The 22,500-nt window shown below is 46.6% G+C and overlaps 1 protein-coding gene across 9 annotated transcripts in view; it reads left to right on the top strand.

Moving 5' to 3' along the window:
* Positions 1-22,500, top strand: part of dgkg (diacylglycerol kinase, gamma) — a 77,946-nt gene that overhangs the window by 14,047 nt on the left and 41,399 nt on the right. For 2 of the 9 annotated variants that reach the window (XM_030343925.1, XM_030343926.1), the window contains 18 exons: positions 1,296-1,316; positions 2,297-2,447; positions 4,513-4,575; positions 5,151-5,423; positions 6,200-6,355; positions 7,734-7,783; positions 8,340-8,414; positions 8,582-8,701; positions 9,054-9,171; positions 10,527-10,615; positions 11,265-11,381; positions 11,907-12,005; positions 12,429-12,539; positions 12,674-12,747; positions 14,195-14,269; positions 16,685-16,770; positions 16,896-16,985; positions 19,738-19,898. In XM_030343925.1, coding sequence (XP_030199785.1) covers positions 1,296-1,316; positions 2,297-2,447; positions 4,513-4,575; positions 5,151-5,423; positions 6,200-6,355; positions 7,734-7,783; positions 8,340-8,414; positions 8,582-8,701; positions 9,054-9,171; positions 10,527-10,615; positions 11,265-11,381; positions 11,907-12,005; positions 12,429-12,539; positions 12,674-12,747; positions 14,195-14,269; positions 16,685-16,770; positions 16,896-16,985; positions 19,738-19,898 — 1,929 coding nt within the window. The other 7 variants (XM_030343927.1, XM_030343929.1, XM_030343930.1 and 4 more) reach the window with 7 other exon arrangements.

Below are 22,500 nucleotides of genomic sequence, written 5' to 3'. Positions count from 1 at the left end.
TTACTAGCAGAAGAATTCATCATGTTATTGTTATTTTAAGTTTGACATTCCTATTGCTGGACCAAGCCTTGGACCGAGCCTCTTGTCTAGGTAGGACAATGGATCTCTGAAGCTGCCCTGTAAAACTAAAACAAAAACAAACAATCTCAAGCCAAATAAATATGTATCCGTTCATTGAGATCTCGGCAAGCTGCCACTCTAAAATGCAAAATTAAGTTAGAAATCCATTTAAAAGTGTCGTAGCTTGGGGTATTTGGTGACTTAATCGTGGCACCGTGGGAATGCTTGTCGCTGGATGTGATGTGATGTTGGTGAGACTCTGGGGACAAACTGAGGCTGCTCTGGTCCAATTCCAAAAAAAATTTCTATCATATCCATTGGGGTACACTTATTTCGAGGAAACCCTGCAAAGAATGCAGTTGTTTGCCGACAAACCGTATTTATGTGTGTGTGTGTGTGTGTGTGTGTGTGTGTGTGTGTGTGTGTGTGTGTGTGTGTGTGTGTGTGTGTGTGTGTGTGTGTGTGTGTTTTTATGGGAGTGTGTATGTGTGTCTGTTTGTGTGTACATGCGTGTGTTGATGCATGTAGAAAGTATACAAAAATAATAATGAGAATAATGAGAAATTAGAAAAAAAAGAACGACAGAGAGAAACAGTTAAACTATAAAGAGAGGGAAGTAGTGCAAATCTTTCCGACTGTGTTTTGGATGGCATGCCTGTGCAGAAGCATATTTCTCTAAATCTGTCCGTGCTGCACGATGCACAGCAAATTAGACTCTTCACGTTTGTTTGGCCAAATAAGGAGAGGAGAGAGGTCTGAAAAATGGCCGAGCTGCAGCAGGGCTGGCCAACAGTGGAAAACTCAGGAAGGATCCTATTCACACACGGCCGCTTTTTCTCTTTGAAGGGCATCAATTACAATCGCAGTGAGACCACTATGTCATTTGCAAAAGGTCAGAGGGACATTAGGCATTCTCCATAATAAGAGCTGACGTAGAGAGAGAGAGAGAGAGAGAGAGAGAGAGAGAGAGAGAGAGAGAGAGAGAGAGAGAGAAAGAGAGAGAGAGAGAGAGAGAGAGAGAGAGAGAGAGAGAGAGAGAGAGAGAGAGAGAGAGAGAGCAAGAGAGCAAGAGAGCTGCACCCTATAACCCTCTCAGCCACGGACATCTTACCTTCTAACTTCCGATTAGCTAACCCCCTTTCTCCCTTTGCTCACCCATTCCCCATCTTCTTTCCCTCCCTGTCACCATTCTCAACCCGCCCCCCCCCCCATGCCTCTATTGCCATGTTAAACAGAAGCAAGACGTTCTCAACCAAGTAAGCCCAGCCCAGCGGGCCTGCATGCTGTGTGGTGTCTCTCGTCAACAAAGCTGCATGCACATTCTGTCTTTGAAATCGCGTAGCGTATCACCACGTAGCATGACATAATGTTATGTATCATAACATAACGTCACATAACATAACGTATCGACCCGCAACGTGGCATACCACATCATCAACGACAGTGCAATGTAACATGACTTCACATAATATAACGCAACATAGCATAACGTTAGCCAACTTTACACAACGTAACCTAATACAATATAGGGCACCCAATATAACTAGCATAATATTCCGTTACATAACGACAGCTCACTACATAATAGGAATACATCTCAAAGCTTAACCCATTAACACATTATCGCACAACGCAACCTAACAGAGCAACACGCAACCCCCCACTGAAGCCCTGTTGGAGACGGGGGAGAGGGGGGGGGGGGGGTCAGAGTTTAGAAAACTGCACTTACCATCTCACATCACGCCCGCAGGTGGACCAGCGACAAGTGGGAAGGTTGAGTAGGTAATTGTAAGGTTAGGTTGTTAGCGGCAGCGTGTGAAATGTCACATTCTAGTGCACAGTGATGTGTTGGCGTTGCATCGCTTTAATTCAATAACGCAAACGTTTCAATTTCCATCCTTGAACACTGAGGCCGTTGAACGGATGCTCATTTATGATACACACCCAGAGGATCGTTGCGTTTATTACAACATGCTGCCAACCATCAATGAATTCAACAGTTGTCTCATTGTTGTTTCTTCTTTTTTCCCCAAATCCAAAAAAACGTTGTCTTGATTAGATTTTTCTTCATTACGCGGCGAAAGAAATATCAATCAAGGAACCCCTCAGCACCCTGTCTGTTTTTGCCTGTCCAGAGCAGAACTTTCCCCTATTTGTTCCCTGGTCCCCTGTTCCGATTGTCCACTCGAGCAGAGTGCACTTACATGTCTGGGTTTGGTTTCCGCTCCCTCCTCAGCCCATCGACTATGAGGGCTTCCAGCTCTTCATGGCCACCTATCTCGAAAACGACATCCCTGAGGAGCTGTGTCAGCACCTCTTCACCTCCTTCAAGAGCAAGACCGGCGGCTGCTCTCCCGATGCGTCCCATGCAGGGACAGCCATGCTGGGTAAGGCCGTAACGGTTTAAATAGCTCCCTCTCCGCTCTTTGTATTGCCCCTTCAATGTAAAGAAAAACAACTCACCCTCAAGGTTTTTTTTTTAACACACGTCTGTGCATCGTTTTTTTTTAGAATTCATATTTTATTTGTATTTTCAGTTATGACATACACCACTATTAATGCAAGTTAAATGACACACAGGAACGACTTGCATACTAAAAAAAATCATACTAAACACGATTGCACGCGCATACGTCATAAATTATATAATTTATTAATCACGGGCACTTTGTGTCAATTAGCCGTGCCAAGCAGTCAGACAGACGTCACTCAGACTATTACCTCCTCTTTTAACTCGGGCAGATCTGCAATCGCCACATCCACCCCCTCCCTTCCATTATGGGTGTGTACATGTGGGAGTGCATCTGCGTACGGGCCCTGCTGCAGGGGAACCGCATGTTCTGCCTGGCTGATCAGGAGGTGGGGGCAGATGGAGGGTTGGGGAAAGAAGGACCTCTGAGGCAGACTTTATGTTTTTCTGTGCCGTGGTGGGGCCTGAGGTCCAACATAGAGGGGTGAGGAAAGGGGATGGTAATGGTGAACTCTAGTGTACACGTGTGTGTGTGTGTGTGTGTGTGTGTGTGTGTGTGTGTGTGTGTGTGTGTGTGTGTGTGTGTGTGTGTGTGTGTGTGTGTGTGTGTGTGTGTGTGTGTGTGTGTGTGTGTGTGTGTGCGCGCGTGTGTGTGCGTGTGCATGGGTGTGCGTGCGTCAGTGTGTGTGTGTGTGTGTGTGTGTTAAAGGACACCTGGTGTACCCATGTTTCACCGCAGCTCAATGGATGACATCTTCATTGCTGTTCTAGAATCGCGGTGCTGTGCGGTAATAAGAGAGATACGTCAATTAATTGTTTTTGCCATGAGTGGTTTGCTCAGGTCATTTTTACATTCTTTAAACATATCCTTGTCTGTGTTCATATTTTTGGGCGATCGTTCTCGAAGTTAAATTAAATTGTTTGACTGTTACCCCATCAAAATGAAACGACAATCCACAGGGCTTGTTTTGATGACTACTGTTGGATCGGTCACGCTCCCGAGGAAGTCACCAAACATGTCGCAACACCGCCACCTGCTGTTGACTGCGCAGACTCGAACGACATAGCGCTACTGAGACGAGGAAGCACTTTTCTTGTAGAGCTTGTGATTCCAATGGTGTACTCAAGCTCAGCTCCTTTCAAGTGTTTTTGGCTGCATGGGTTTGTTTAGATCCATGCTGTTATTTGCTTCGTAACACACACAGTGCCCACCACAGATTATTTGCTGTGAAATGCTCGCAATAGATTATTGTCACAAAATGAATGCAAACACTTGTTAAGCTAAAGAAACTGTTATGGTGTGATTGTGGTATATTCCATTTGAGTGCTCTGCCTTCTGCTTTTTCTACACTGCTTTCTCTTTCTCCTCTGCATGTGTCTATGATATAGGGGATATCTACATTATAGATCCAGGAGGTAACAAGCACTAACCTGGTTCCCATTTCAGAGTTCAGTGTGTCCAAATACAGACAGATTACTTGAAGGAAATAATGTACTTCCTTAATGTATATCATTTAATTTGAATTCTGACATGAAAAGTCAGAAACAGTTCCAAATGATTACGATTAATTGTTCAAAAACGTATTGATAGAAATCAGTATTGTAAATACTGTATGTCAGTAAATATTTTGTCTTTCTTCCACTAAGAGTGATATGAAAATGTCCTACAGTCACCATTTTGTGTTTGAGGCATTTATGAGAATCTGTCTATACTGACTGCACTCTGTAATTAATTGACATGTATCAGGGCGAACTAATTTGGATTCACACTGCAGAATTCATGATACATTGATCCAACCCTCCACGAAAAGCCTAAATGAATCCCCGTGTTCGGTCTCACACAGCCCTGACCTGCCACCGAAAAAAACGTGCTGTGACATTGTCTCGTTCTCAGCAGTCTATGGTTGACACTACATCTGTCCCTGTCTCCCTTCCTTCCTCCTTCCTCCTCCTCCTTCAAATCTCTCTTCGACCAATCGCAGAGACCCGTTCCATTGACGCAGGCATCTCTATACAGACCGAAGTGGCCTGTGCCCCCATTACAGGTATCACAGGCAGGCTGATGAGGTCAGACCTCGGTGGGTGATATCATCTTAATGGGCAAACAGCAAGTCCCCCCTGATATTAATAACATCCTTGCTCCCTTGCTTGTGTGTTCAAGCCATAGCCGTGTGACCTCGTGCCGTGCCTGTGCCGGTGATGTGACTGTTGTGGGGACAATGTGTGTGTTGTGTGTATTTACCAGTCGTGTGAGTTTTACTGGTGTGTTCGTTGTTGTGATGTCATCACCCCCATTCCCTTCTAACTTTAGTTTAATGCAATTGCAATTTCATTGCGATGACGTCTTTATATGACTCTGTTTATTGACCTGCACCACTAACAAATCAACCTCACACACCACGCCCTCCAACTCGCTATATATTTATATAATTGTTCTAATTCTCTCTCTCTCTCTCTCTCTCTCTCTCTCTCTCTCTCTCTCTCTCTCTCTCTCTCTCTCTTTCTCTCTCTCACTCTCTTCCCCTCTCTCTCTCTCTCTCTCTCTCTCTCTCTCTCTCTCTCTCTCTCTCTCTCTCTCTCTCTCTCCCCCCCCCCCCCCCCCCCTCTCTCTCTCTCTCAGGGATGAATGGGAGGAGCATCCTGTCCGCCATGGGACGGCACACTCCGGAGAACGGCGGTGTGATGGCCGCCGCCGGCTCTGGGACCACCGCCTCGCCCTGCTCGTCCCGGTCGTCCTCGCAGCGCTCCGGGAAGGGCGCCCAGACCCCCTTGGGGGGTTCCCAGCGGTCCCCCTGCACCCATGGAAGGCCCGGCGATGTCAGCAGCAGCAGCAACGCCCTCACCCCCAACTCGGGCCTCGCCCCGTCCCCGGTTTCCCCACGCCTGTCCCCAGGTAACGCCCAACTGACGGTCGTACGGCCATGCGGTCACAACAGCTTTATGGTCAACGCTCGTAGGGTCCTGCAGTCACAACATGTCAGCTTTATGGGCGTCGCTCATTGGGTCATGCGGTCATAACATGTTGACTTTATGGCCAACGCTCGTACGGTCTTAACATGTCAGCTTTATGGTCGTCGCTCATGGGGTCATGTGGTCATAACATGTCAGCTTTATGGTCGTCGCTCATGGGGTCATGCGGTCATATCATCTCAGCATTACGGTCGTCGCTCATGGGGTCATGTGGTCACAACATTTTATTATTATGGTGGTCGCTCAAAGGGTCATGCTGTCACAACATGTCAACATTTTGGTCGTCGCTCATAGGGTCATACGGTCACAACAGGTTAACATTATTGTTGTCGCTCATAGGGACATGCGGTCATAACAGGTCATAGCATGGTCGTATGGTAATTGACTCCAGAAAGACAGATACCAAGTGTCATAGTGTCTAAGGCTTAGACACTATTCCAACTCTGGAAGAGCAGAGTCATCATGTCTGTCTCGAGCTATTTATTAGTAAGTTGTTTTTGCTTGTTTGTGTCTGCAATTTATTTTATTTTATTTAAATGTGTCCAGCACATCAAATTTCATAAGGTAATTAATGCAGCGAGATCCATCCATCTAATTCCCCGTGTATGGTTCTGAGTCTGTGCATGGACACAATGAAAGACGCCTGTGAACAGATGCCCCCCCCCCCCCCCCCCCCCCCCCCCCCCTCTTCCCCTCCAGAGAGGAAGTGCCCGGAGAAGCGTCTGTCGCTCCGCAGCAGCCCCTCGCCCCAGAAGGGCTCCCCGATGCTGGCCTCCCCCCAGGTGGTCTTCCTGAAGGACATCGTCTGCTACCTCTCCCTGCTGGAGAACGGGACCCCCGAGGACAAGCTGGAGTGTGAGTGACATCTCCTCCACATCAAGGCGGAGGAGAGGATTCATGGTCCACCACAGCTCTGGTGTTCAGCATAAGATAAGTTAGAGCTGATTAAAGCCATGGACAATAGGATCTTAAAATCTAAAATAAAAATGAGTTTCACAGAGGGATGTATCGTTTGCACACCAATCAATTATACCGTCAGGAAAATGTCGAAAAAGTGTGTTAAAATGTATCTCAAAGCTAATTGACTCAGTCTTGGAAAGACTGAGTTGGAGTAGGAGAGTACTGGAGCGTTGTCTGAAATGCTTCCCCCTTCATTGTTAATTTGTGTAGTTTGTACTTCTCTAAATTCTGCTGCAACACGCTTGGCCACGCAAGCCACGTATTGTGATTGGTCACCTGCTTGGTTACGAAGCGAAGAGGGAAAACAGTCTGCATGGAACATCTTAGGCTTAATGCACGCCTTGATAACCCGTAATAACATAACAAGAGGTCATCAAGGTTTTCGTTGATCCATAACATTAACTATGCATCGACTTAACCCCAACAGCCAGTATTGGTTGAAACGTAACTGCACATCCATACCGTAACTAAAAAAAGATGGACCTTACTTTTATCTGATGGCATCAGTCATGCGTTCAATCTCCTATAGTGTCTTCCCGCTCTGCACTCAATGCACTTTACCATCCCACAATCTGCAATCAGTCTCCTGTGCCCCTTCTGTCTGAGACTGCCTCTTCCCAGTGGGCTCCGGTCCCCTGCCTTGGGGTTGATGGGAGCCAATGAATCTCATTAAGGCTGCGGGCCTGCGAAGGCCTTTGGGACGGCCACAGTGAATAGGTGCCATATAAATAACCCTGACCTAGCTCGACTCAACTTAGCATCTGAGCTCAGAGTGACAGCGACGGGCCTCGGTGCTGCCAGCTACCTGATCAGATCCGCGGGGGACCGGCCGGGGGCAGGGGACAGGGGGCAGGGTCACTGGGTGAGCGCCAAGCCCCGGGCCGGCGCGGGCCCGCCGCCGACCTCTTTAGCCCCTGAAGACGTGACGGCGCACACAGAACCGGACTCATCCTCCTGACTTAGGGCTGCCCTGTCGACCGCAGGCTCACCCTGCGCCTCCCTTGAGGTAAACACCGGGCGAGAGACAGACAGAGAGAGAGAGACAGAGAGAAAGAGAGAGAGAGAGATGGGGAGACAGACAGAGAGACAGAGAGAGAGAGAGAGAGAGAGAGAGAGAGAGAGAGAGAGAGAGAGAGAGAGAGAGAGAAGGAGAGAGAGAGAGAGAGAGAGAAGATAGGACAGGTGGCAGTTAGGAGGTGGGCTGGGACTTCATTTACTGCACCGCTGAGTCACTATGTGATCCCTTGTTGTCTTGTTACCTTCCTCCCCATAGTCATGTTCCGGCTCTACGACACCGACGGCAATGGCTTGCTGGACAGTTCGGTGAGTGAAACTCCTTCCATGTGTGTTTGTGTTTGTTTGTGTTTGTGTTTGTGTGTGTGTGTGTGTGTGTGAGTGCGTGTGCGTGTGCGTGTGCGTGTGCGTGTGTGTGTGTGTGTGCGTGCGTGCGTGCGTGCGTGTGTGTGTGTGTGTATTTTTTCCTCTTTACCACCCCCCTCCCAGAGACTAATTCCCCCCTCCAACCAGCACATTGTCAGTAGCCGTAGCTTGATCCCACTTCAACAGTCAATGAGTGTCGTGTGTTTACATGAGGTCATTGTAAACACTGTAGCCCATGGCTCTGCTTCGTGTCGCCGCGGACCGGTCTGGATGGCAGGGGCCTGTAAACAGAAGCCGTCACCCCTGGAAAGCCAAGTACTGTATAACAGTAACGTATACACTGTGTAGGTGTAGGAGTTCTTCAGAGATTGGACGTTGTCCCATGTGCGCACTTACGCTGCAGTTGGAGGCCGGTGGCATACTGTATATCAAACACATCCAATGGGACACGTCAGGGGACTCGGCAGCCTAACAACGGCTCCTTGTCTTCCGTGTGTAGGAGCTGGATCGCATCATCAACCAGATGGTCCATGTTGCAGAGTACCTCGAGTGGGACTCGACAGAACTGCGACCGGTGAGCAGAGACCATCCACACTTTGTGTCGGAAATGTTGGTTTCTTGTTTCTAATTGTTTCCCCGACCAGGCCGAGGTCTCTCTGACGGAGGCTACTAAGGGGAGCCAGAGGCCTTGAAGCGTGTGCCTGGTCTCTGACGCGTGTTGCTGTTGTATTCCTGATACAGATCCTGAAGGAGATGATGGAGGAGATCGACTACGACCACGACGGCACCGTCACGCTGGAGGAGTGGATTAGAGGCGGCCTCACCACCATCCCTTTACTGGTCCTGCTCGGCATGGAGACGGTGTGTGTGTGTGTGTTTGTGTGTGTGAGTGTGTTTATGTGTGCATGTGGGTGCGTGCGTGAGTGAGTGCGTGCGAATGTGTGGGTGTTCTGGTGTGTGTGTGTGTGTGTGTGTTTGTGGGGGGGGGGGTTATTGATCCCACATGATTATAATTAGGGTTTCAACTATGGAAAATAAAAGTATCAGTTTGGTGTCCACTCCTTTTTTTTTTTCATTGACATTTTATACTTTTTGATGGGTTGCATTCTATAGTACATCGATTTTGGTTTGTACAATTCAAGTATGTATCCAGCTCATCGTCACAAGACACAAGGCCAAGTGACTACCTCCTTCCTCTGTATGTTCTCTGCAGAATGTCCAAGAGGACGGGCAGCACGTGTGGAGACTGAAGCACTTCAACAAACCGGCCTACTGTAACTACTGCCATACCATGCTGCTGGGGGTGCGCAAACAGGGCCTCTGCTGCACCTGTGAGTCCCAAGATCCACCACTCGGATCCTCCTCCTCCTTCTCCCCCTCTTCTGCCACCTACAACGTCTCCCCTCGTCCTCCTCCTCCTCCTCCTCCTCCTCCTCCTCCTCCTCCTCCTCCGTCTCCTCCAGCTCTTCTTCCTCCTCCACCGTCTCCCCTCCTCCTCCTCCTCCTCCTCCTCCTCCTCCAGCTCTTCTTCCTCCTCCACCGTCTCCCCTCCTCCTCCTCCTCCTCCTCCTCCTCCTCCTCCTCCTCCTCCTCCGTCTCCTCCAGCTCTTCTTCCTCCTCCACCGTCTCCCCTCCTTCTCCTCCTCCAACTCCTCCTCCTCTTCTTCTTCTTCCTCGTTTTCGGCCCCCTCCACCGTCTTGTCTATGTGTGTGCGAGTATGTGTGTTTGTGTATGTGTGTGTGTGTGTGTGTGTGTCTGTGTGTGTGTGTGTGTGTGTGTGTGTGTGTGTGTGTGTGTGTGTGTGTGTGTGTGTGTGTGTGTGCGTGTGTGTGTGTGGGTGTCGGTGTCGATGTGTGTGTGTGTGTGTGTCGGTGTGTGTGTCGGTTCAAAATGTATTTGCTTTTCTAATGGCACAAAAGCTTTGGGTTAGGTGGAACAATGTAATAGTTGAGCTTTTCTGAGAGAACAGTGCCAGTGCACTTCCCTTGATATTAACTTAATCTTGTGGAGTGTTAGTCAGGAAATATTCATCACGAAAAGCTTAAAAGGTGCTCTAGATTAAAGCTTATATGTAAGAGCTATTATTTGAGTGTAAGTGGTTAGAAATTGCATAGCCATCAGTCAGCTATTACGGAGTGAAATCCTCCGTTAGAATATCCGTTCTGGTAGAATGCGCCTGCCTCTGTGCGGGCCAAATTAGGTCTTATACTGTTCCTGGATAATTTCTGGCCAATCAGGGCATCTCTACCCTGATTGCGTTCGGTATCCATCTTGCCTGCATCACAGGTAGGTGAACACAGCACTCTGAGGGAGCAGAGAGGGAGGAGGCGTTGTTCATGTTCAAAATCTTGCTCTCTTCTGCTATTTTCTGCTCTCTCGCTCTTAACAACTCGCAAATATTACCTGCAGCAGCTTTAATCTTACGAGAGTAGAGAACATGACTCTTGAAAGAAGATCAAATGTTATAACTTATAGATAAGAACATGACGAGGAGGGCAGCCTGTTAGAAAAGAATGAACCTCAACAAGCAGAGTAGGCCTATAGGGCAACAGTAATGGTTCTGCCAATCTAATGCTGTGTGCACATACAATGCTGTGCTGACCAGTTCCTATTAGTCTGTTGTGTCAAGAATGTTTCAGCTCTATTGATTCTTTGTTTTTTGCATCTCCCATGCCCCTTGTTTAGTATGCAAGTACACTGTTCACGAGCGCTGTGTGTCCAAAGATATCGCCGCCTGCATCAGCACATACGCCAAGTCCCGCAGACACACCAATGTGAGTATCTACACAAGCACGGTGTGCACACATACAACTCATTATTACCTTGTATCTGATGCTGTCCAACGTTGCAAAAGGTTCATTGGAGAGCTAACGAAGAATGAATATCCTCAAGCGGCAGGTCAATCTTAACCTATGGTCTGAATGGGGCCTTAATGCCTGAACCCCTCATGCTTCACTCCCTGTGAGATGTAGATGTAGTGGTAATAAGTAGAGGTTACACAGACAGGACTGTGGAGCTGAGGTCTTCATTGGCTCCGGGCCCAGATTATTGGAGCAATGAGCCGCGTTTACGTACCTTATGACCTACTTAACAGCCTTTGTATTATAGTCGATTTGATTTGGCCCTCTCCATAATGCTCTCTGGGGCCTGTATGCTTGGCTATCCCCAGCTCAGAGGAGGGCTGCCTGTGCATGGCGTCACACACCACATAGCATCCTGGTCTGTCTTGGTTGAGAAGGAAGGAGCATGATGATTTAAGACGGGCCTGCTTTTCTGTAGCTTTTGTTTGAATCATTGCATTTATTTGTGTGACTCACTGCTAATGTAAAGTTGCATTTCATCTTTCTTTCTTTCCATGTTTTATTACTTTTTTGTATTCTACTTCATATGTTTGTTTGCGCCTCTCCCCCGCCCCTCCCCCAGGCTATGCAGCACGTGTGGATGGAAGGCAACTCTCCCACCAAGTGCGATCGCTGTCACAGAAGCATCAAGTGTTACCAGGGCTTAACAGGGCTGCACTGCGTGTGGTGTCAGATCACTGTGAGTGGTTACACACATGACGGTGCTCATGCACACAAGCACACGCACACCACACACACACACACACACACACACACACACACACACACACACACACACACACACACACACACACACACACACACACACACACACACACACACAAACGTGCACACAGAAAGACACACAAATTCTTCATATCAAATTTGTATTATCCCAAAGAGATTCAAATTGGAGGGTCAGTCTTAACTTTGCTTTTGTTGTTGTTGTTGTTGTTGTTGTTGTTGATATTTTACCTAAAAATAAAGGCAGAAAACATTTTTAACATGAAATTGTAATTGCCTTACAAATCCACTAGATGTCATCATACTCCTTACTTTGTATTGGCGGAACTGCTAACAGAGCATTTGTGTTCACTTCTGTCATGAGTGCCGCTTGTTCATTTCGGTCTCTGAGCAGTAACTTGGCCTTGCGTTGATTAACAGTATTCTTACAGATGGATGCCATTGACGTATCCACTACGTGTGTCTCGTTTCCCCTGACTAGCTCCATAATAAGTGCGCATCCAATGTGAAGACGGAGTGCGATGGAGGGGCCGTGAGGGACCACACTCTGCTGCCCTCGTACATCTGCCCCGTCGTCTTGGTGAGAGACGTTCAGTGGTTTCCTTTACGGTTACTTAGGATAGCATTAAACGGCATGTTATTCATTAATGTTATCATGGCAAATAAGAGAAAAGTCTAGAATCTATCACCAAAACTTATGTTGTCAGCCTTTAAAGGAATACTGTTCCTCTGTAAGGCCTCCATATCCATCCATTCCTAACCATACATGTCCAAACCTACCAATTCCTGTCCATACCTACCCACCCCTGACCCTCCCTGTCCATACCTACCCACCCCTGACCCTCCCTGTCCATACCTACCCACCCCTGACCCTCCCTGTCCATACCTACCCACCCCTGACCCTCCCTGTCCATACCTACCCACCCCTGACCCTCCCCGACCCTCCCCGTCCATACCTCTCCATACCATGCTCACATATTCCTCTGTTGCCGACCGTCCCCAGGACCGCCATTCCGTGGTGAAGCGTGGTGAGGGCGATTCCCCGCCCAGCACCAGCCCGGACGACGCCAACCACACCTTCAAATTCAACCCCGGGGACGGCCAGGCTCTCCAGGTCAGCAGCAGCCTGGTCCACCGTCCACTCTGACACAAACCAAACCCACCATCCGTCCCTTTGACCCCACGTCATCTCACCAGCCATCTCTCGGGTTCTCACGGGTTTGACCAATGCTGTTTGTCGTTTCTCAGATCAGCCCTCTCCCAGGCACCCACCCTCTCCTCGTACTGGTCAACCCCAAGAGCGGAGGCAGGCAGGGCGAGCGGTAAGTCAAGGCCTCCCACAGCAGCCTCCCCTTATGATCCTCCAAACGAGCCCGATGGGGCAAGGAGCACCGTTACATTCACAAGGTCTGGGGAGCCAGGCGAATGTCCTCCTCGTTCAGATACACCCCCTTGTTCCCCATAGGATTAAGCCATTCAGCCCGGGCCTGATGTGCCATTAGCAGCAGCATTCTTCCAAATGCCACCACTACGTGAGGCAGAGAAAAGAAGTGGGAGATTGTAATGATAGTCCGAGGCGACTCAGCTGTTCCCCGCTGTTTCCCTGAATGCTGTTATTACGCATTACTGCTATTTAAGCTGTAAATGATTGTGTTCAGTGTTCCCCGGCCTCTGCTCCGAGCAGAAAACCGGGAAACAGACTGTGCCTTCTCTGACACGTCACCATAGCAACGGACTACTAAACACTATTATAAAAGGAAATTATCCTCTATTAATAGACAAAAAAGGGATATTTTTTAACTTGCCAGCCCCATACAGGAGAGTATTTTCTCTGTCTATCCAGGTTTGACGCCAATTAAGCTAATTGGCTGAAGCAAGTTTTGGTCATTGCCATCTGTTTTTTCTCTCCTCTGCTGAATGCTATTAGGTGTTTTGAAAGCTGTAAAAAATGTCCACCCTTACCACCTTTTCTTTGTTTTCACCATTTCTGCCAATCTTTCACCCACCTTTGCGCACCATTCTTCATGGAGTAACAGCTACTGAGCAAGACTCCATCTTTAGTGCAGGGTACCTCCCTCCAACTGCTCACTTTAACTCACTTTAACCACGATGCAAGTCTCTATTCGTATTTTTACAAATACATATGTCGAGTATTCTGTTTGTTTGTTCATAGTAATATTCCAAATATCATTTACATTTAAATGCTATACTGCCTGTAGCGCATGATATGACAGGAAATGAATAGTAGCTTTCTGAGGGTTGTTTGGTGTCCGTGTGTCCTCCGTGATTTTCATCTGCCGCTGTACAGTTGGCCTTAAGTCAACAAAAGAAAATATAACTATTTTTGAAATGCATGAATACATGCTCAAATCTTGTGCAAAGGTCCATTGTGGTGGCTCAAATAGGCATTTTAAACAACTTCCCCTTGGTCAAGGTTGCAGGAAAGAGATTCTTTCATGCCCGCAGTCTATAGGTGTCAAATAAGCATGGCTACAAGACGTCACAGAATCCTTTGGAATAACTTTGCTAGCAAACGTCACCATTCTTAAAAGAAACAAAAAACTTAAATGTTATAACACAATCTAATTTGAATTAAAAATCGACACGGTCAAATACCAGTAGTCCTCCTTGCACTAACACTGAAGCTTTCCAATCCTTATACTCGCATCAATCCTGGCATGTAAGCTGTTCTCCTGTCTCTACAGCTGAGTGTGTACTTTGATAATCATAAAATGTCCCTCCTTCCTTCCTCCCTTCGTCCTACTCTAGGGTGCTTAGGAAACTCCGGTACCTTCTGAACCCCAGACAGGTGTATAGTCTGGACCGAGAGGGGCCCACTGTGGGGTAGGTGTGACCAATAGTAACCCTCAATCCAATGTTCATAATTGTATTGCATTTAGTGGGTACTTTTTGCTGTGTACTATAGCAACACACAACTACTCTCAGGTGTACAGCAAGGAGATAGATTAAGACCCAAAGGAAAAAAATAGTGACGTAGACAATAATTGTTTAATTCGTTTAGTTTTTTCCCTTTGGTACATTTTTTGATCGCAAGTTAATCATAAATTCATGGTACAAGTTATTTATAATATTACTACTTGATTATGGAATAGATAGGTAGCTCAGCTGGAATTCGGTTTCTATCACCAAGTATTCTCAAAGTTGTTTTGCTTTGCTTTACACACACAAGCGCACTCACACGCACACACACACACACACACACACACACATTCCCTTGGTAATATGCATCGGTGAGTGCCGAGGACATGCTGTACCTCGAGAGAAACGTTATGCAGTGGAGGGTTTGGTTCATTGGAATAGATATGCAGCACCTCACAATAGCCTTGACTCTCTCTCTCTCTTCTCTCTCTCTCTCTCTCTCTCTCTCTCTCTCTCTCTCTCTCTCTCTCTCTCTCTCTCTCTCTCTCTCTCTCTCTCTCTCTCTCTCGGCACGACTTGCTCAGCTTCCTCCCTCTAGAGGATATTGTGTGGAAGAGAGAGAGAGAGACGCAGAGAGGCACAGGGGCCTTTAGGGGGCTGTGCAGTGTCTATATGCATTTGCTATTAGCAATGTCAACAACAATATTGTGAACAGAACATAGGATAGTGCAGAGAGAGACATAATTGTATAGTTATCTATGACTAATAGTTATGAAGAGAATGAATGAGGGAGAGAAGGAAAAAATAGGCATGCAGTCTACAAACAGGCAGGCATGTGCAATACACACACACACAAACGAAGAACCAAAGACCCACCCTGATATGCACTGTCTCTACACATCAGCACCCACACTCACAAAGAACCAAAGACTCTGACGCTAACGAGAGCTCTGCCGCCTTATCTCCAGGCCGACTCGCCAGGTCTGGACCCCAGTGTTCCTTAGCAACGGCCTCCACGGCCTCCGTGTGGGCTAACCTGCAGCTATTTGTCTAGTGAGTTAAAGTATCCGGCTGTCATTGCCCTCATTAGAGGCTGTTTGGCTTGTTCCCAGGCACCTGGCCTGGCTCCCCTCTCCCCCACACCCACCGCTGATACTCTCCTTCCATGCACAAGGCAGAGCAGCCAACAGCTCTTGGCTGATAAATAGTTATTTTTTAAGCGCTAGTGTATAGGATACACGCGGTGACACGTGCTTGGGCCGGGCTATGTACAAGTACATTCAGGCACCTCACAGTAGCCAGGAGAGGGGGAACTGCTTGCCCAGCACCTCTCTGCGTCCAGCGCCTATTATAGGGGGGAGTTCTTGCAGCGGTTCTGGCTGATCCCCAGAGATGGTTTACTAGCCATTCGTAAGGACTTGGTCTGTAAAACATAGAGCACAACACAAGATCAGGCAATCATCCGCAGATCTTGGTTCAGTAAATCTGTATGCCGGTCCCATTCCAATCACGTCTGAGGTGCCGGTGGACCTGTACCGGAGGATATGTGTTTTAATGTTTGTGTGTGTATGTGTGTGTAGGGGAGGGTTAATGTGTTGTTCCATGGCTTGGTGGAGAGGTTAATGGGGCTTGTCTCAGCAGACGTCTCATGTGTGAGAAAAAGTAATACCTGAAGTGATTTAGACCTCGATGCACTTACTTGTTATTTATACATTCTTGGGCGAAACCTCCAGCAAGCGGCCGAAGTGTTTCTTGTCTGCTTCCGGTAGGCCTATATCAATTAGGTACCCTCGGTATCGGAAAGACACTGCAGTCAAGCCAACGTTGGCAAGAACCTGTCTTTCATCAGTTTTTTATTTACAACCCACCAAACTCCCAACAGTAAAGGGCCCCCATAGATGAAGGCTTCTGGTGACGCCTCTGTCTCAACACAAACTAGAGGAGCCTTTGACGTAGACACCTTCTTTATGGCCTTAGAGACACACACACGTGTGTCTCTCTCTCTCTCTCTCTCTCTCTCTCTCTCTCTCTCTCTCTCTCTCTCTCTCTCTCTCTTCCTCTTTCTTTCTTTCTTTCACACACACACACACACACACACACACACACACACACACACACACACACACACACACACACACACACACACACACACACACACACACACACACACACACACACACACACACAACCACCTGCTCATTAAGTGAATTCAGCAGGGCATTTGTCAAATAACAAAACCCTTCACAATAATCACTGTATATGTTTACTGATAGTATTTTCAAACTATGGTTGAAATAGCATTCTAATGGCAAATAGGAGAAGATGCTATATAGGTGATGAAGAGGACCCTCTTAACAACATATTTACCTTTCTGCTTAGGCTCAACTTCTTCCATGACGTCCCTGACTTCAGGGTGCTGGCCTGTGGAGGGGATGGCACTGTGGGCTGGATCTTGGACTGCATAGGTAACCCATATCCTCTTCCATCATACCACGAACCAGTACATTTAATTGCATGTAAAAGCTAACCCACGATCACCACCATTTTCCATCCAATCAAATCCCCAAATCTCTTGTTTCTATGCTTGCAGACAAGGCCAACTTTGCCAGGTATCCCCCGGTGGCCATTCTGCCCCTGGGCACGGGGAACGACCTTGCCCGATGCCTCCGCTGGGGAGGAGGTGAGACCAAAGTGGTGTGTGTGTGTGTGTGTGTGTGTGTGTGTGTGTGTGTGTGTGTGTGTGTGTGTGTGTGTGTGTGTGTGTGTGTGTTTCCATCTTGGAAGCTGCAAAGCAGCCCATGTGCTTGGTATAGTTACTAATTGGAATGAGTAATGTTAGACGGTATGACTACTGGCTGATGGTTTCTGCTTTAATTGAGTGGGGAGGGCTGTGCATGTTATGTAGCCAGAAGCCAGTCCCTATGTTGCCTGAGGATCTCAATAATGGGTAATAACCCCTAGCTCAGCGTCAGTAAAACTAAAAGGATGACGGTGGACTACAGGATTCAGCAGGGTACGAAACATCTCTCCATCCTCCATCGGTGATACTGAGGTTGAAAGGGTCAGAGGCTTCAAGTTCCTCCAAGTACGGACTTCTCTGGCCGCAACACGCCGACACTGTGGTCAAGCAAGCTCGCCAGTGGCTTTCATGCCCTGAAGACCTCACTAACCTTCCAAAAGTCTACAGGGGCACCTTTCAAGAGCCTGCTTTCGACTGCATTATGGTCGGGTACGGGGATCCGTTCAGACCACAGCGGCTAGTCGCTACAGAGTGGTGGTGGAAGCGGCCGAACACAGCACTGGCAAAGGACTCCCGGCCGTTCTGGATATTATTCAACAGCATCATGAAGGACCACAGGCACCCAGCACTGAACATGAGCCTGTTCCCCTTTCTAGGGTCTACGGCAGACAATACAGGAGCACAGCTGTATGGACTACGTGACTTCAGGAACGTTTACACAACCAGGCCATCAGGCGCCTCTGCTTATTAACTGAAATATTCCATTTTACTTAAAAAGCAATGACTCGCTAGATTGTTCCAGGACTGATACATACCTGATATGCAATATATAGTTCTGTAAACACTTGTCACTTTCACTGATAGACAAAAAAAATCCTCATTTGAATATAGTAACAAGTTGTTCTATTATTTATTTATTTATTATTTATATCATTTTTTATACTGCACTGACTTGTGCTGTTTTGTTACTAGTTCTCTTACTGCTTAACTGATCTGTTTTCCTAGTCAAACACATTTCATTGTACCATTCACCCTGTGTTAACATACATAATAAAACTAATAAAACCGCTAACTGAAGGCTACACCAGTTCTTAAAGAAAGACGAGTGTGAGCTGGGTTCTCTGAAGCCATATAGGATGATGGACAAATAAAACCGACCCGGCCCATGGGAAAGCTCTGCTCTCACACACTCCGAGTCTCACGCTGGAAACCAAGAGCTGTGCGTGTCTGAGTGTGTTGTCGGATAGTTGTTTAAACAAATGCATGTTTGTCTATGTAATTTTAAATGGTTATGTAGGCAGTGCGGTTTTACGAGTCTAACAAATTGTATTTTCTATATATAACCTGTATACAAGCTTGGGGAACAAATTATGTGTGTGTCTGTGTTTGTGTTCTCATATACACTCAAATGATTGTATGTTTACAAGATTGTTTGTGTGAAACTGTTAACATTAGCAAGAATGTGGAAACAAACATGGAAGAAACATTCTTATCAGCGTAAACCGTGACACCTTCTGGCTAGAGTCAGAATCCATCCTTTCTCAAAGCGATGTGCACAACACTTATTTGAATGTACATGACTATGTTCAAAAGCTGCTAAACGATCTTGTCTTTGTGACGTCTCTACCTGTCAAGGGTCAAATGGACATGTTTGTCAATGGTCTTGTTGTCTAGTCTATTTGTTGGCCAGTTAAAAAGACACCATGATTGAGTTAGTTCTTTACTCTCCATTTGTGGTCCCTGCAGGAACATAGTTGAAAAAGAGATTGGTACACGTGTACCTCGATTAATACTTTACTGTGTTCAATTTGACCAACATATTGAAAACAAGTGACCCAAGGCATGACAAGAAGCCCAATAGAAATTATTAAACCATCTACAGTCAAAGTCAAAGTCTTTTATTCATCATATGCACAGTAGAACACAGGGTTCTTCTGAACAGTGAAGTTCCTTTTGTCACGGCAAGCAACAAATACAAAGAAGCCAATACTGGAGCTGCTTAGACATCCACTGTCCATGCCATGAAGCTATGTGAGGTCTTTAAAGGACAAAAACAGAGACCACTAGGAACACCAGCGAGACTGTCTCATGCACTTTATCTCTCTTTTTTTGCGAGTGCACGCAGGCAGACAACCCATAATACCTGGCCCCCCCAGCGTGACAGCACTCATTAGCGGCTCGTTCCCCTGCAGCATCGTTATGACATGCTCTCACCTCTGATCTCGAGTTAGCGCAGTAGCTATTAGCGTCTGCGGGAGACCGCCCCCTGCTGGGGCCGGGCCAGAGCTCGTCTCCTCCTCCAGGGTAGGGGTAGGGGCTGCTGAGCGTCGGGGAGGGCCCGGACCCATCACAACTCTGCTTTTGTCTCTGCCTGTCAGTGTCTGTTGGACCCTACTGCTAAACTGCTGGTGTGAGGCTCCTTGTTTACAATGGACCAAGCATCTCAGTCTTAATATAAGTAACAATAATTCTCACAATAATAATACCAGCACGAAGTTTCTCAGAAATACACCAGGGGTTGGAAAACAGCAAATGCCAGTAGCATACAGAATGGTTTTTTAAATATATTCAAACAAATACTATAGATATGAACAATTTCTATACATTAGTATTCAAATTGAAACAGTACTCTACTGTGCTCTACTGTGCTCTACTGTACTGTACTCTACCAACCCCAGTGTGCTTCCTGCAGGCTACGAGGGGGGCAGCATGCTGAAGCCCCTGCGGGACATCGAGCACAGCATCGAGTTGATGCTGGACCGCTGGAACATCGACATCATCGCCGAAGACAAGGAGGAGAAGGGCGACCCAGTCCCCTACAGCATCGTCAACAACTACTTCTCCATAGGAGTGGTAAGTAAGGAATGCCTCACAGGCACACCGGGCCAGACATGCCACCCGCAGTGCCCTTTCCATGCTCGCAAAGTCAGTGTTTTTACAGAGGCCACTTGAAAACAACCAGCGTGATGTACGGCGCGGTATAAACCAAACTAACACAACCGTTCACAACATCAAATAAAACCACAGACAGGCCATAGAAAAAAAACACAGTAGATGAAAGACATTCCATGCTCAGAATCTCAAGCTGATTGAAACACAGGAGAGATGAACAGGTTTACAGACGTATTTAGAGGTGTCCATAGAAGGAGCAGACCTGACATGAAAGGGCAGACTTTTCCACAGCTTAATGGCTTTACAACCCAAACAAACTGAACTGAGGTGATCCCCCAGTGAGGACACCTCCTAAAAACGTTAAGAAGTAGGCTTTAACTCTGTGCAAAGTGCAGAGTGATGACATTGCAGTTTGATCAGGTAACAGCTAGATGCCTGGTGAATGGCGCCTATGAGGGATGCGTTCCCATTTAAATGGCCTGTGTAATGAGCTACATCAATTTTCTGTTAGGTCTCCCCTGCGTCACTCTGACGTACAAAAACCGGTTTAATTAATTATTCTGGGGCTCGTAAATATCCAATATCCAAAAAGTTGTATCAATAGATACAGCTTTTATGGAGTATGAGAAGCAACAATCAGTACGTTTACATGACATTCAATAAAGTCAAATTATTGGCTTAGTCCAACTATGATTGGATTATTAAGATGCATGTATACACCTTAGTCAGACTATATTCGAATCGAATCGAGTTACTCATACTCGAATTAAGACGCCTAGATTATTCGATTATTAGTCGAATTAAGTAACACTTCGATTTCACCCAAGGCTGAATTAAAAGTACATGTCTTTCTAAATGTTGGTCATCAACGAGGTTGTAAAGTAACTTCGGGCACATCTGTCAAAATATATGTTTTTTTACGATCTTTATTCATTCATTGCGCCGCGGCCGAAATGATGGGATATTCTCTGATATTATGAATCTTAAAGACTGCGTCAGGTTCTCAGACTCTCTGGTACTTCGGCAACTAGTAAAAACTTGTAGTGAGGGTTATCTCGGCCATGGTGGAGAAGGAATTGGGGTAAAGGAACTTTGGCTTTGACTCTCTGAAGTCCATTTGAAACGCGACATAGCTGTTGTTGCCGTATGCGGGACAGCTGTCAGTTAACTTCTGGTCCATTTCTCCGACGCTCCATTCCATCATCTCGGTCGTATGCGGACTCCTCCGGCTTGAGTCCTCCCGCTGCTCCGCCGCCGGAGGAGTCCGCATACGACCGAGAGGTCGGAACAATGGAGCGTCGGAGAAATGACATTGACCCGAAGTGAACTGACAGCTGTCTACTGAAAACATCTTTCTTGAATGCTGCGGCGGCCTGAGTTTGTTGTTGCTAGTGACGTAAAGAGGTCCACCGGTGGCTCTATTACCACTTGTTGAAATGGGCACAGCGCCACCTATCGTACCGGGGTGAGAAATGCTTCGGCCAATGAAGGGATTTTCTCACCGCCATGCATACTCTGACAATTGCAGTTGCCCGATTGAGGAGCATAGTCGAACTATGGCCTTAATTGGATTAAGCTGTGCATGTAAACGTACTGAGTCTTGCAAATGGAAGTAAATCTGGTGTATATAATTAATATAAAACATAAAAAGTTCATGAAACCTCTGTGATTCAGCCAGCAAATCTTAGAAAGACATTTCCTTTCTGAAATTAGCTCTTCAATTGAGTATTTCCCCCATGGTTTGCAATTATACAGGGAAATAAGCAAGCAATATTTTGATTAATGACAGAGAGATAGTTCACTCTATCTGTGTGAAAGGGGCATGAAAGGGGCGTGAAAACTGCAGATTTAAAAATCCAAAGCTCTGCTTCGTTTGGTTTATTCATGTTTGGTTTAAGGGGGATTCAAATAACACACTCTTATATCTATACACAATTCAAGAAGAAAAAACGTAATATTAAAACTCGCTGGAAAGGAGGTTTTTAAAGATATATTCACTGTGTATCTTTCCAAAAGTGCTACGTTATGACTACATCAACATGGTTTGCATGGTTTGTGTGTGGATGGACTAGCTTATCGCCTGCAGTGAATTCCCCCCACATGGAGCCGTGAAAGAAGCAGTTACCATGAGAATACCTAGGCCCACCAGGGCACATACTGTTTGCAGTGTCATCACTGGAATGGTTTATCTTTCTCTGGGCCGTTTTAATGAATGTTTCCTCTTTAATGGGGAGAAGAAAGGCGCACACTACCGGCTTCGACTCTAGTTGCTTAGCAACTCTTTATCTCGCTGTATCCCGTCGGGAGAATGTCAGTATGAATCCACGTTATTGTTTGTTTTTTGGTAAGCCGAACAGTCCCGATGGATGAGTTATTAATTTGATTTGGATTTTAGATAGTATCTTGAGTTTACATTGTAAATGTAATTTTTTTTCACCCTACAGTTATAGATTTAGCATCACACGAATCCTTCCAAATATGACAAGTCAATCCATTGACTTCTTGTTTGGTCATGTTATGTATGGGCTACTGGCCTCAATCCTGCTATAAATAGGTCAGCTAG

Source organism: Gadus morhua, chromosome 20, assembly GCF_902167405.1.
Source record: "Gadus morhua chromosome 20, gadMor3.0, whole genome shotgun sequence".
In the NCBI taxonomy this organism is placed as follows: domain Eukaryota; kingdom Metazoa; phylum Chordata; class Actinopteri; order Gadiformes; family Gadidae; genus Gadus; species Gadus morhua.
This window is presented reverse-complemented; position numbering and strand designations above follow the sequence as displayed.